The following is a 15,549-nucleotide window of genomic DNA, read 5'->3' on the forward strand; positions in this document are numbered from 1 at the left end:
CCATTTCTCCTCCACATCATAATTTGAACTTTTCAACCTTTATTTTTACATGTATGAGTGTTTTTGCTTGCATGTAAATACGTGTACCACATACATGGCTGCTTCCTAGAGTGGCCAGAGAGGGCACTGAATTCCCTGGAACTGGAGTACAGATGGTACCATGTGGGTGCTAGGAATCGAACCTAGACCTCTGGAAGAGAAGTCAGTGCTCTTAACTGCTGAGTAATTGCTCCAACCCAACACTTTGAGTTTTTAACCAAGAAAATAAATTTTCTTGCTGGGCCTCAAACCAAGGTCTCGTGCACGCTAGGCAAATATTCCACCATTGAACTCCATCCTCATGCCTGTAAGACCTTGATTTAGAAATGTATCACTATGTCTAATGATGAAAGGAATTCAGCAAGATTCAGTATTTTTTTTTTTTTAGTTCTACTTTTCTTGATAAAATAAAGCTAATTACCAACACTCTTGTCTTAGGTTGGCTTCTCTGAGAAGCAGACTCACACAGTAAATGTGAATATTTTGGGTGGCAGCGGGGAGGAAGGAGGGATGATGGTGAATTGTGTCAACCTGACAGAAGTCAGACTCACTGCCAGATGGGCTGCTGGGAATGCCTGTGGAGGATTTTCTTGTGTTCCTTGAGATGGGAAAACCTGCCCACTGTGGGTGGCCGCATTCCCTGGCTGGGATCCTAGACTGTTTAAGTGGAGAGAGGAAGCTACATGCTTACATTGCTCTCTCCTTGACTGAGGGGCAATGTAAGCAGCTCATGCCCCTGCTACAGCTGAACCTTCCAGATAGACGGTAATCTGGACCTGTAGGCCAAATTAACCCTTCCTCTCTTAAGCTGCATTTGTCAAGATGTTGTATCCCAGCAACAGAAAAAGGACGCTAAGACAGGAGGGATCCCAGGAGTCACTCTCTGCAGGGTGTGAAGTGGGAAGAGAAGGTGTAGATACAGGGCATCAGAGAGAAAATGGCTACTTTGGATAAGTGAAGTTTGGCCCTACTGGGGTGCCTGTCGTACAACTGCTCTGTTCAGATGACAAGCACGGTGTTTTCCACTGACTTCATCCATCCACGGGTCCCTCTGGTTGTTGACTGTACTCTTCCTTCTTCTATCTCTGTAGACTGCTCCTGCAGCCAGAGAGCCTATGTCCTAGGAGAAACTGTTGAACTTTATTGGAAGAGTGAATGCCAGCAGGAAAAGGCATCAACAACGTTGAGTAAAACCTTTCAGTTTAAAAAGCCTGTGCAGCAGATTAGCATCAGCTGAATTATGCTGAATTTAAAAAGCCAGCCTGAAAAGGCTACACACTGTGTTATTCCATTTACATGAATTTCTAGAAAAGCCAAAACTTTGACAGAAAATCATCTTGTAGCTACCAGGAGCTGGGAGTGGGGGAGGAGATGTTTACGGAGAGGCAGGACCGCACTAAAAGACAAGCTTCACTGTATGGAGTTGTACCTAAAATCCTCTACAGCGGCAGCCTTACAAACGTGTCTGCCTTCTTTGCTGTCTCAAGGAAGAGGATGGCTCCCGGGATGCTTAATGACTTGTTTCTAAAATCTAGACTCCGAAATCAGGCAGAAGAGATGGAGCATGAGTCAGAGGCTAGGTGACAGGAAGCAGGGTGGTATTGTCTCTGCCTCTGTGTTCCCTCTCTCCTGTCTTCACAGGCCGTACCATGAGCAGCCCTGTGGAAGGCTCAGTAGTGAGGAATGGAGGTGTCCAGCCAACAGCCATGAGAAGGAGCCTCCACCCTCATCCTAGAGGAAGCTACTACCCAAGCTAACAGTCTATGACCTCATGTGACCAAACCAGCTGAGTCACCTTCAGGGTCCTATCCCTTAGGACCTTGTACATAGGCTGAGAAAGTCTGAATTGGTGTTTCCAATTTTAGCGTTCAGATTTAAGACTATTTGCTGATCGCTCATTCGAAACCCCTCAATCTGGAACATTCTAGAAGGAGAAATCCAAGTTTGAAGTATTTCAGAGTTTTAAAACTGATGTTTGTTATATCACAGTGTGCAGTGCAGGTGTGCCACCGCAAGCATGCCAGGTCAGCTTTTGGGACTTGTCGGCCTCCTTTCCTTTTTGTGGGGGCTCTGGGGGCAAAAACGTTTCTAGATCTGCACCCCACAGTTGCCACCCCTCCCACCCCATTCAAGATTCTGGTTGCCAGCTTACTCTGCTTGTAGCAGAATTGGTGTTTGTTTTAAGCTGCTGTGTACTGGGGTAACTTGCTATATAGCAATAGGTAGCGGCTAAGACACCAACTGAAACTTCAATGTTCATTTTTAAAACTATGCATACGTCACATAAGTTTTGGAGCACTCGATTTGGCTTTATGTCATCTGAAGCGAGTGATGGAGCTTTCTGGGTGTGTTTCAAGGTGAATTTGGGTTCTTGTTTTATTACCTTCATAAACCCTTGTGGTGCTCATGCATCTTTAAGGAAAATACATGTGGTGGCTCATGCCTGCAATCACAGCTCAGCAGCTGGAGGCCAGCTGAGGCTACAAAATGAGTTCTAATTGAGGGAGACTCTTGTCTCAAAAATTAAGAAAAGTAAATATTAAAAAAATTAAAGTGTGTGTATATGTGTGTGTAAGCGTGTAAAAGTTGAGGAGATGATTCAATCAGGAAAGTGTTACGTGTGGTAGTTTGAATAAAAATGGCCCCCATAGTCCCATAGGAAGTAGCACTATTAGGAGCTGTGTTGGAGGAAGTGTCAATGAAGGCCAGTTTTGAGGTCTCTCATGTTCAAGCCGTGCCCAGCGTGACATTCTCTTCCTGATGTCTGCTGATCCAGATGTAGAACTCTTAGCTAGCTCTCCAGCACCACGTCTGCCTGTGTGTTACCATGTACACAGTGACCACGGGAACCATGATGATAATGGACTAAACCTCTGAAACTGTAAGCCAGTCCTTTATAAAAGTTGCTGTGGTCATGGTGTCTCTTCACAGCGATAGAAACTCTTAACTACGACACCACGCCAACATGAGAGAGGCCCTGGGTTTGGATCCCTGGCACCCACATCCAATGAAATCTGGTATGGCGGCACATGTCCAGAGACAAGAGGATTCCCCATCTTTGATGGCCCGCTAGCCTTGCCAAATTAGTGAGCTCCAAGTGCAGTGAGAGATCTTGTCTGAAAGTCTAAGGGTGGAAAGCAATAGAAGGAGACAGCTGTGTCAACTTCTGGTGTCAATCAGCACTTCTCCCAACAGGTATCTATCACACACACACACACACACACACACACACTCATACACAAATGATAAGGAAATTAGAAACACAAGCGACAACTTGGATCCCGGGTGTAGGTGGTGACTGTGTCATTTATCTGGGATAGAGCGGCCAGGCCCCGGGTGTTTACAGGAAGTAGGAACACCACTTCTTCAGGCAGGTGGAGCTTTGGCGGGCTTCATGCTCCGTGGCCCCACAGCAACAAATGAGCCACCTCTGGAACTCTGCCTCGTTCTTGTGCATGAGAAGGAACTGTCCCAGCAGGATATAGGCCTGGGAAGAAGAACATGTGGGAGAAAGATGGGGTTATCAGAATCCCACTCGAAGTGCCTGCGCTCCCGCCACCATCGGTACTCGGTTGACAACCAAAGGTTGGGGCGTGGGTCAGATGAGAGGGGTTGGTTGTCAGGTCAACTCCTGACAAACCCTGGGGAAAGGTGAGGTCAAGTTAATTACATGTGTCTCTCAGACCTGGGCCAAGGTCTGTTGTCCTGCAGTGACCACTAGGCCTTGTCCTCAAACTTGAAAAGATTCTCTGGGATCTTGTAAAAGAGAAGGTTCTGACTCAGTATCTAAAACTAGGGCAGGGTTCGAGACTCCCCATTTCTAATAGGCTCCCAGATGAGGTCAGGTCAAAGACTGTTTTGAGAGGATAATGGGTAGGTGACTAACATACATCTGAGCTACTTTTAGGCCTGTCATTTAATCTCTCCTTTGGTGGTGGTGGTGGCGTGTGTATATGTGTGCACTGGGGACTAAACCCAGTGTCTTGTGTGTGCTAGGCAAGTACTTTACCAATGAGCTACATCTGCTGTTCAAGTAGTTCCTTCTTCAAAACACATAAAAGCCAAGCTAAAGTGTGTGACTCCCTAGCCCACTGCTTTATTAACAGCTGGAATATAGGGCACCTCAACCTCAACACTACTGGTATGCTGGATGATTCTGCGTCATGGGAACTGTCCTGTGCACTGCAGGACATTTAACAGCCTCCATGCTATCCCCAGGATGCCAGTAGTCCCGTCTGCTCTGTTTCCAAGACAGAGCAATCATAAGGATTTCCAGATATTGCTGAGAAATCTTCCTCACTTGAGAACTGCAGATGTGGCTGGCAGGTAAAGGACCGGGTAGCATCCAGTTGGCTTTGCAAACTACCTGTGTGATCTTAGTAACTCGGTGGAAAGGAGATTCGCAGGGCCAGAGGCACAGGGCTGCCTTGCCCTGCCCACGAGGGTGTCAAATGGGAAGGCAGGGGAAGACACAAAGGCTGAGGAGAGCCATCCCCGTGGGAATAGCACCTACGGCATAAATCATGCTTAGCCTTGAACCCCCTTCTCAAGCCTCAAACTGGAGCTGTATCACTGGCCTCTTTCTCTCTTTGAATGAGTTTTTCCGCCTTGCAGACTGAGCAGCAAGCTCCCAATTTCCCTGTCTTTCCAGCCTGTGGACAGCCAAGGTGGAGGCTCTAATTGTGTAAAAATAGATAATAAACAAATCTCCTCTAATAATTATATATAGTCTCCTGGTCCTGTTTCTCTGGAAACTCCTGATAATATAATTCCCAAGAATGTCTGTGGATTAAAAAAAAAAAAAAAAACACATGAGCAAAGTATAATGGCACAGATGTACAGAAATGTCACCGCAGAAGCCGTTACTTTGAATGCTAACTCTAAAACTTAATTTAGAAAAAATTAAAGACTGGGGAAATGGCTCAGTGAGTAAGAACATTTTCTCTGCAAGCATGAGGACCCGAGTTCAAGTTCTGAGTACCCCCATAAAAAGCTGGCTGTGGTCGTGCGTGTACTTCTAACCCCAGCACTGTGTGATCAGAGATTGCTGGGGCCTGCTGGCCAACTAACTGCCTAGCTAGAGTCAGTGAAAACCCTGTCTCAGGAAAGTTAGAGAATGGTGGAACAGAGCAGCTGACATCCTACTCCAGCCTGCATGTATACCCATGTGTATGTAACACACATCACACACACACACACACACACACACACACACACACACACCCCAGAAAGGAAAAATGTCAAGACACACATAAGGCATATACATTAAGTCCACCCTGCTTCCTGGTTCTATAGCAATTTCGCCGTCAGGAATTTTCTGCCTACTTTCCTCCCACATCTTCACATCTTCACCAGGCTGTTATTAGCAAGGAACAGGGGAGTAGAGCCATGACTGGAGATAACCACTATACGGTGGAGGTTAGATTTCAGATCACAGAATGTATCCATCACTGGGGCCTGGCTCGAGGGCCCTCTAGTCTAGAATGAAGGAGAGTTAGCTTCCATCCACACCTCCAAGTTCTGGGCCCTTCCCAGGAAAACCTACTGTTGGCTGCGTGTTGACTTTTCATTACATAAAACAAAGCATATTTCATAATAATCAAAGGGAACGTGTGGTGCTGTGTGTGTGTGTGCTGTGTATGTGTGTGTGAAATCAAATAAAAGCTGAAGCCTTGTCAGAAAGGTGCTTGAGCATTATAGTGTGTAGGCTTTACTTTATTATTTGTAGTGAGCTGGATTAAACCCAGGGCTTTGCACACACTAGACGAACAATCTACCACTGAGCTCCCCCGCCCAGGGTTTAATTTTAGATACTGGCCAGTTGTTGAAAAGAGAAAGGAGCTCTGAACTTACAGTGATTTTTAAGGCACAGCTTTATTTTAAAAATAGAAAACCAAAACCCAGCGTCTTAGCGTGATCTCCTTTTATATCGGTATCCTCCCGTTTTCACTGGTGGATTTTGCTGAGGTGGGTTTAAGTCAGTATTTTGAAGCACTGGCGTTCACTAAGTGCTCACTGAGGCCCGTGCTGCAGTTGTCGGCGTACCTAGGTGATTATTACAGGGTGCACTTAGAGCTCACACGGGGAGAAACACCCGTGAGATTTGTCACGACACGCTGTAGGGCTTAGGGGCTCAGCTCAGTAGCAGAGTTCTTCCCTCGAAAGCACAAGGCCCTTGATTTGGTCCTCAGCGCCAGGAGGAAGAACGACAAACAGCTAGAGATACTTCTGAGCCCTTTGGCAAGCCACCCTCTTAAACCAACCCATTTGATCCTCATGGGTGCCCTGCCCACCTATTCTTTAGATGGTGTCCCAAATAAGGAACTCCTGAGAGGTTGAGACTCCCTCCTCTGCCCACCCTGCTCTTCCATATCCCAGCCATCTGTAGTCTAGTCTGGAGGCAAAGACATCCTCTGCCTGTTTCTGAGGCTGGCCGCGGCCTCAGCTGGTGTGGTAATCAGAGCCTTTGCAGCCTGCAGGGCTCAGCAGCCAGGAAGCCCAGGAATGCGTGGCAGGCAGGGCCCAGGCAAGCTTTCCAGGAACAGGGCAGGCAGAAGGGTCTCTGAGCCAAGTTGGAATCTGAGCCTCCCTCCTTCTGGGCTTTCCCTGGAGTCCCAGGCTGGCATCTTTAAGAGAGTGCAGAGATGGACTACCTTACTTTATCCTCGAGAACTTAATATTGCTCCTGAGTGAAGGGGGAGCCCATGGCTCTTGTTGTGGCCCTGTTCAATACCTTCTTGGTTTCCCTGCTACCTCCAGAAAATGAACCTCTAACCAGAAACCCTGAGGTAAGGAGGGTGGGACAGAAACACAGACACCCCAGGCAGGGCTTTCTACCTCTATAGCCCTGGCCAGGGGCCATGCCACAGCCTGGGAGTAACAGATGGTAACTCAAAGGCAGACTCGCTCTCAACTCCAAGTCCACACAGGGAAACTCTGCCAGGGTCTTCCCCCAAGCTGTGTGACCTGGTCTCTTATAACTGGTATCCTGGTTAAACTGCAGCTATTTGGATCTACACAGAGGCTGATCCGTGGAGTTGCCTGAGATCCTGCCCAAAGAACATCCATAGACCCCTTTTAATGCTATGCTATCTTAATACATTTACACTTGATCTTAGCCCAGACTGGGAAGTGCTAAGCCTTAACACATTTAAATAAAAGGTCTCGTCTTGTCATTCTGTGCTGCACACTAGGTAGCTGGCCCTAATCAGCACTCATTGAAATGTTGAACCTTCATCATGGTACCTGGCCTGGTCAGACTGAGATGAGCTATCGTGGGTTCTCTTATGATCAAGCTCCTAACACATTCCCTTGCCCTCGACCAACAGTTCCTGAGCCCCAGTACACAGTGTGCCTTCTATTGTTGCAAGGCACTGTTGTGACTGTATGACTTTTCTGGTTTCCTTTCAACAAGCATGCACGCTTGGGTCTTCAGTAGACAAATTTAGGAGCGACCTCTCAAACCTGCTGTTTCTCAGTCACTCCAGGCTTAAAGTACTGAGCCTTGGATGTGAGTGCTCAATCCATAGCAGGTTCTGGCCCTCCTATCTCTTCTCTATGCTCCCAAGACATGCTCATATTGTTACATTATTTATTTATTTTAAAAATTCATCTTTCAATGGATCCCTTGTATTTTATCTCACCATGCTATGTAGAGTAATGTCCAAACTTAAATGACTGGTCCCTTGCAAGGTTTATATGTCAGATGGTAGGACCCAGTGTCAGCAGAGGACAGGAGAAATTGGGTTTCTCAGCAGAAACCTGGGGACATGAAGAAGGCAGCAACTGGTAGTCCTGGGGCCTCCTGGTCCTGAGTTCAGCCTTCTGGTCTCTCTTCAAATTACAACAAAGTGACTTTGGGATGAGATTGGCCATTTGAAGGAACCCAGGTTGGAAGAGGGTGGGTTCATAGATGCTCATGCTCACAGTCTGCCTATGTGTGGGGGACAGTGGGTCAGGAGACATAGCTCCAGCCTGGCTGTGACAGGTCCGACACCATGTGTGTGATGGATTTTCCACTCACAGTGTCCCTTTCTACCTAGCAGCTCTCTTGCCACGTTTAAATCTTGACCAGTATTGTTTAGGAGAAATAGTAAATGAGCCAGCCACGTAAGTAATTTTAATATTCTAGAGGCCATAGAAGGACTAAGGGAGAAAAAAAAAGATGAAATGCATTCTAATAATATACTTTGTTTTCTTCCATATTTTCAAAAATATTATTTCAGTATGTAATCAATAAAAAATGTTATGAGACGTTTCACATTCCTTCTTAGGGGAAGACTTTAGCATCAAAGAGCATGTTTGATGTTTTTAACTCATCTCCATGCAGACAAGGTCTTAGCAGACAGAGGACCAGTAGCTACCATTTTGCATTTAAGTCCTCAGGCCAAAGCTGGTTGCCCCAGTGAACAGCAGGTGCTGAGAAACCAGAATGACCTGCCACATTTTTTTTGGCCTCTGAGTCCCCTGAAAAGGTTCAGGTGAGTCAATAGTTAATGCTTTCTTTATAAAGAAAAAAACTTGTGTGAGAGAGAAAGGAGGAAGAAAGGGGGAGAGAGAGAAAGAGCAAGCAAGTGTAGAGGGCACGTGCGTGGGCACCTATGTGCTATAGCACACATGTGTGGAGGTCAAAGGACAACCTCAGGTGTCAATCATTGCCCTCCAGTTTGAGACAGAGTCTTGTTTGCCACTGTGTAAGACAGGAGACTCCTGTTTCTGCCCCCCAACTTGCTGTCTGTATGTATTATAGACATACACCAATATATTAGGCTTTGCATGAGTTCAGGGGATCATACACAGGCATGGCAAATAATTTACCTTTTCAGCCCTTTCCCCAGCTAGCCCATGTTTTCTTTCTGAAGTCAGGCTTCACTGTGTTGCACAGGCTGGTCTTGAATTTACAGGCTGAAATAACTCTCTTGTCTCAGTCTCCCAGCTCACTGAGACTATAAGCACACAGTCCTGCACTCTATGAATTAAGAATTTTAAAAATCCTGGTTTAACCATGAGGGGTAGACCAGTAGTCCATCTCCTGTAGTCAAGGCTCTGGGGGATAGAGGAGACATACATGCTTCTTCATGCTAGCCGTCTGCTAAAGAGATGGAAGCCCAGCACAGGGGCAGGGGAGAAGGCATTAGGACTGCTAAGAGTTAGGGAAGATATCTGTTCAATTCAGGCCACACCCCTAGAGAGATAGATGTGTGAGGGCATTCTTGCTGTCTTATTAATGACTTCTTACTCTCTGCACTCAGCAGCCTGGTAGCTTTGGAGAGAGCTGGTGGTCAAGTAAAGAGCCGAGGCAAGCAGGTATGAGCTGAGAGAGTCAGCTGGAAAAATGCCGAGAATGTTTTGCGAACAAGCGTGGCCCCTGAGGCAACGTTTGTTTAGGGCAAAGATGAGAACTTAGCCTAGGGAGCGAAGAGGAAGAAAATGATGGCCGTACAACAACAGAGGCTGGTAAAGACAGAGGATGGGATGAGGCCCTGAAAGACCTCCCTGTATACAGGGCCCCTGTGGGCAGAAAATGAATACGCCCATGGGCTGCATTTTTATCAACTAGCCCCGAGATCCCTGCCTTATGGAATCTGCTTATCTGGATGCTGTCATTCTGACTGTGCCCACAGACCCATCAGTATCCTGTCGCATTTGTTCGTCTTGTAGGTGACACACCTGTGCATCCTCCTGGGTACTCTGATGGGCCCAGTCAGGGTTTGATGGGTCTCAGGAGCTGATGTGGAATATAACCACCAAATCTTCTTTTTTTCATAACTGCCAAATCTTAATCTAAGCCCTTCCCGCTGGGTATAAGTGCATGAATCTTCTTGTATTGTTTTTGACAGTACAACGAGTAGGGCCTTTCTCCTTCCCACTGGGGACCTCAGAGAGCCAACTGCCAAAGTCTCTGCTCTGCATTTTTATTTTGCCTGATTTTATCACTTTATTTGTGTTGTGTTATATCTTACTGTGGTGTCGGACAAGGAACCCAGGTCCTCTCAGGTGCTGGGCAAGCACTACGGCCAAGTCACATCTGTCAGGCCTCCATTTACACTGACCTTCCAAGGTAAAGAAGCTCAAAACAAAGGCCAACAATTATCAGCGCCTCTCAGGGTCAGGAGTCAGTAGCTCTGGGAATGCCCAGGGCCTTGACTGGAATGCTGGACACTGTGCTGGTCGACTGGTCATGAGCACTGAGAGCGCGCTTGTCTGTGGACCAAGATGTCCATAAGTACTCTCTGTAGTCCTGTGTGTGCAGACCAGAGCCAAACTGAAAAATGTCGATTTATTCCCTCATTCTATCATTCCACATCTGTCTCTGTACTTCTAATCCTTACTTCGAACAGAGTTGAGCCGGAGAGGGCCAAACTACAGGGCCACAAAATAAAGCAGAAGTTGGCAGGGAAGAGGATGTTGAGTTTCAAGGCACAAGAAATGGCTGGGGAGTTGAGGCCGCTCTTTGCCGAGGCTACTTGGCCATGCCTTTGTAGAAATGCACAGAACTGCTGTGTGTAGTGGCACATGTCCGTAATGTACAGGAGAATGAGGTAGAAGTCTGAAGCCAGCCTAGGCTACACAGTGACTTTCAGGCCAGCCTGAATCCCATAGCAAGACCCACAAGACCCTATCTCAAAAGAACGAAACAAACCAAAGCCATAGAACTATGTGACAAAAAGATAAAATCGCTGTACACAATTATACCTCAATAAGGGTATTTTTAAAATAGTGAGCATAGCCGGGTGGTGGTGGCGCATGCCTTTAATCCCAGCACTCAGGAGGCAGAGGCAGGTGGATCTCTGTGAGTTCGAGGCCAGCCTGGTCTACAAGTGCTAGTTCCAGGACAGGCTCCAAAGCTACAGAGAAACCCTGTCTTGAAAAACAAAACAAAAAATAGTGAGCATAAAGAAACAGTAAAGAGAAATTCACAATTATAGAAACGTAGATAACAGAACAATGGGCATCTTTGGGGATGGGGTTCGCTCTGGCTGGGAGGCCTTGGAGGCCAGCTGGGAGTTGGCAAGTGTCCAGAATCTCAGGACCTAGGTGGTGGGCACATGAGCATATCTATCTATGTGCAAATGTACTGGGTACACTTCATACTGTGTGTACTATACATGGTAAAGGAACATGTTGCTTAAGCATCACTGTCCATATGTCTGGATTTAGAAATCTATAAGACACTCCTCCGAGCTTGTCTGCGAAGCTGTTTTAAGAGAGAATTAACTGAATGCGGGGCAACCTACCCTGAATGTGAATTGTGTCATCCTATGGATGGAGGCTCAGGCAGAGTGAAAGAGGGCAAAGGGGAAAGCCAGATGAGCATTGGCATTCTCCTTCCCCTGCTTCCTAGCGATGTCAGGGACCGTGCCTTCCCCCATCATAATGACTGTATGGCTTTGAACTGTGAGCCCAAATAAACCTTCCTTTGTGTTAGGTATTTGGCCACAACCAGGAGAAAAATAAGTAATGCAAAAAAAATTGAAAAGAACGATCATTTCTTTAAAGAAAAAAGATATTTAATTAAAAAGTTCTCCCCCTAGTCAGACTTGCCTCCTTTGCTTAGCTGCTTGAGAATAGTCCTCCCCCTCTATCAGGGAAGCAAGCATCAAGTCCCCTCAGCCATGTGGCTCTATTCTGACAGTACCACAAAGTGGATCTCCACTTAGCTAAGTAAAGGGGGTGAGTTCACAACATGTAATAACAGACACAGTGTAGCATGTTAGTCAGAAGCCATGGGCCCAGGTGCTAGGATTTGGGCACAAAACAAATATAATGCCAGTCACATATACACAGACAACAGTTCCTGGACTCTAAATGTTTTTGTTACATTAGTAACTTGGTCATTATGGTAATGGCATTGCCCTTGGAAGGGAGCATCATGGGATCCTGATTAGTTCTTAAGAAAGCAATTTGTATAAAAAGGGCATGAATAGGGCCTCGGGGATATAGCTTGCAGCAGAGGACATGCTTAGCAAATGTCCTTCGAGGGTCCTTTTACACCCTCTGGCTTCCTAGTTCACCCTGCCATCTCCTCACACTAGCTCCTGCCATCCTGTCAGCCTGTAATGCGGTTGGGAGGGACCTCACCAGAGGCCAAACACATAAGGTCACCCCATAGTGGATTTTTAATCTATAAAACTTTTAGCTAAGCAGAAATCCTTTCTTTATAAAGTTCACAGAGTCAAGTATTTTGTTACAGAAATGGAAAGTAAGTAATCCACCCCAATCCCATTGGCCATCACTGAAGCCATTCTTGGGCTCGGAATGAATCTTAGAGAATAACTCTTGTCTCCTTATCCAGGTGAAGCACCCAGGCTGCTGACTCTCAACATACCATTGGCATGCTGGTGCCCTTATAAAGGCAAACAAAAAGCCACGGGCCCTTTTCTGGAAGTGGAGAGCACACTCACCATTGGTCCTGACGGTTCTGTCCGGGACTTCAGTAGCAGGCCTGTCTCTATCAAGTCCTGAGTGTTTGAATACTGAGCTGATCCCATCAGCCTTTGATGCTCTGCACAGAGACAATTCTATTTGCCATCATCCCCAAGCCTAGGAGGCTCCTAAGCGCATGAGGTCAGCAGCGGTGAAGTCCTTGGCACCCTGCCAAGTGGCAGCTTTTTTTTTTTTTCTCTGATGGCCACTCACTGGGACATGTGGCAGGAGCTGCCATCTGGTTAGGGAAAGACAACTCTAAGAAGAAGAGTTAGAGAAGGAAAAACAACGCACCTTGTCGAAACCTTTGGTAACCAAATTGATGGCAAGCTCATAGCTGATTCCATGCACCCAGGCCACATCCTTCTCCCCAATGGGTTCAGAGAGGAAGGTTTTCAGCCTGGGAGACATGTGCTCCATCTCCTGCAACAGACAGGTGAAGGAGAAAGCGTTAGGTGATGCCCAATTGCTCTTACTACAGTGGACACTGGGGGGGGCGTCTCTCTGTCCAAGGGATGGAGGATTACAGATGGCAGACTGGAGTCTGTCATTCAGCATCTACTGGGGGCTTTCAAATGCCAGGTGTGCTGTCCTGTGCTGGAGGCCTTAACACCTCCATTCCTACCTGGATAGAGGAGAAGTGTGCTGATGGCTGTGGATGAGTTAGATTGGTCCAGCCCCATGGCAACGGAAGATGAGCTAAGGGCTAAGAATGCCAACGTTTTCACTCAGCACACTTAAAGAAACAATTGTCACACTGGTCAGGTGACTCTGGGTAAAGGCACTGGCCACCAGCCTTACAACCTGAGCTTAATCCTCTAAACCCGGATGTGGTGGCTCAGTTTTAAGTGTCAACTTGCCACAATTTGGAGTCTCCCGTAAAGAGAGCCTGAATGAGGCATTGGCTAGATCAGGTTAGTCTATGGGCGTGTGTGTCTAAAGGGTTTGCACTGCTGATCAATGTAGGAGGACCTGGCCCACTGTGGGCAGCACTGTTTCCTAGGCAACAGTTGCTGGACTATATAAAGGAGGAAGCTAGCCGAGCGGGCAGGTAGCCTGAGTGCATTCTTTCTTCTCTGCACTGCTCTTGACTGTGGACTAAGTGTGCCCGGCTACTTGAGTTCCTGCCTGGACAGCCCCTCAAGGACGGGAAGCTGGAACTGTAAGCTGGGATCAACCCTTCCCCCTCGTGCTGTTGCTTGTCCTCGTATCTGTCACAGCAACAGAAATGAAGCTGCCTTCTGACCTCTAGTGCAAACTGTGGCATGGGCCCACTGCCATCAGAATGATAAATAGAAAGTTTTCAAAGAAAATGCTACAAAGAAACACATTTAAAAAAAAAAAAAGAAAGAAAGAAGAAAAAAACTGCTTTCTTTGCCCAGCTAATCTCTCCTTTCTCTTAGCCACCTGATAATTTTTGGTCATACTTATATAAGTCTAGGGTGAGGTTGAATGTGGTAAATCGAGGCAATGCCCCCACTTCTTTATCAAGACTGCTGGTAGCAGCCCATATTCTGAGTCTCTCCTGTGAGATGTCCACACCGGGCCTGGGAGTGGTACTCAGAAGTAAGACACTTGTCTGATGGTCATAAGACCCTGGATAGATCTCCAGAAGCTAAAACAAACAAATGAAACTGCCCAACAGCAAACAAACAAACAGACAAACAAAAAACTCCTAACGCTCTGGACTCTGTCACAGTTTGAAATGTCCCCCACTAGCTCATATTTTGAATCCTTGGTCCCCAATTTGGGGTACTATTTTGAGGGTCATGGAGCCTTTAGGAGGAAGGGCTTTGGCCGCAGAAACTAGGTCTCAAAGGTTGGGGCCTTTGCAGGTCCTACCCACCAGGGTTCTAGCCTGTATTCTCTGCTTTCCAGTCAGCTACAGCGTGAGGAGTCCCAGCCACCTGCTCCCACCACCAGGAGCTATTACCTTTCCTGCCTCCGTGGACTGGAAAGTTTCAGAAACTGTCAGATAGTTTGTCATACTCAAAGGAAAAAAGATATACAACCCTGGCTTCCTTCTCACCCAGCTTTATTCGGCCCAAGCCCCTAGACAACTAAACGGGGTCACTAATATTCAGGTCAGCCCCCGCCCCGTCATTGTCTTACATGCCAATCTTCTCTGGAAACACCCCACAGACACCGGTTCTGGACACCTTTTAATTCAGTCAAATTAGCACAAATGGTGGAGCACCTTGCCTAGCATTCCCAAGGCCCTGGGTCAAATCCTTATAACTGGAGAATTTGGGGAATATTCACGGCCTCATAGTGTTAGCTCTATGAGCAGAAGGTCTTTGTCCCAGCATAACCACTTTCCTTGCTGCACTGGTCTGAACCTCTCTTCTCAACTGATCCCACCTTTGAGGCTTGTTCATGGTAGCATCCTTTTCTTGATGTCAATCTCTGTTTCGGTTTGTTGTGATTTGAGGGACAAAAAAAAAAAAAAATCCAGTTTAAAATGGCTCACACAAGATTTAATTAGTACACGATATCAAAAAGTCCATAAGTGGTCAGTTACGGTTGGGTCAACACAGCTCTCTTAGCCTCCATTTGTTCATCAGTTCAATGCTTAGCTTAATTAAACTCTTCTCAGAAACAAGCTGGTTGTACAAGGGCCCGCCTTGACTTTTGCAAATGGCGCTCCCTCCTCCCTCCAAGGCCTTAACGAATGCTGTCCCTACTCCACCCTAATGTCATCCATAAGGTCCTACAACAGCCATTCTGGCCTGAAATGCATGCACTTCCTCTAAGATTGCAAAGCTCATGAACTGCCTGGGTGGGGGTGCCTGGTAAACTGGGATGTTTACCATGTTGCTAGGAATAATTACTCAGCATAAGAATAGTGCAAGAGATAATCTCCCGCATAAACCCTCAGTAGCGCATGAGGACTCAGGAGCTGTTGTTACCTCCTCATGGCCTTCTCTCCCCACCACAGTCTGGTGCTTAGGGTACCATGGCTGGCACATGGTAGACACTTGACAACATATGTGTGATCAGAGGCAGTCTCTCCATCCCCATCTCCCCCCTCCTGACCTTTCTGAGAAGCAGGTCTCTCGAAAGACTTCTTGTCCTCCGGTTCAT

General features: G+C 46.8%; 1 protein-coding gene across 1 annotated transcript; it reads right to left on the bottom strand.

Annotated features, from left to right (window-relative positions):
• Positions 1–3,379: 3,379 nt before the first annotated feature.
• Positions 3,380–12,885, bottom strand: Banf2 (BANF family member 2). The gene is made up of 2 exons (XM_057782041.1): positions 12,760–12,885; positions 3,380–3,526 (listed from the first exon to the last, which is right to left on the bottom strand). Exons 1-2 carry the CDS (start codon positions 12,883–12,885, stop codon positions 3,380–3,382), a joined length of 273 nt encoding a protein of 90 aa, XP_057638024.1.
• Between the last annotated feature and the right edge of the window lie 2,664 nt (positions 12,886–15,549).

Source organism: Chionomys nivalis, chromosome 9 (assembly GCF_950005125.1).
Source record: "Chionomys nivalis chromosome 9, mChiNiv1.1, whole genome shotgun sequence".
NCBI lineage: Eukaryota > Metazoa > Chordata > Mammalia > Rodentia > Cricetidae > Chionomys > Chionomys nivalis.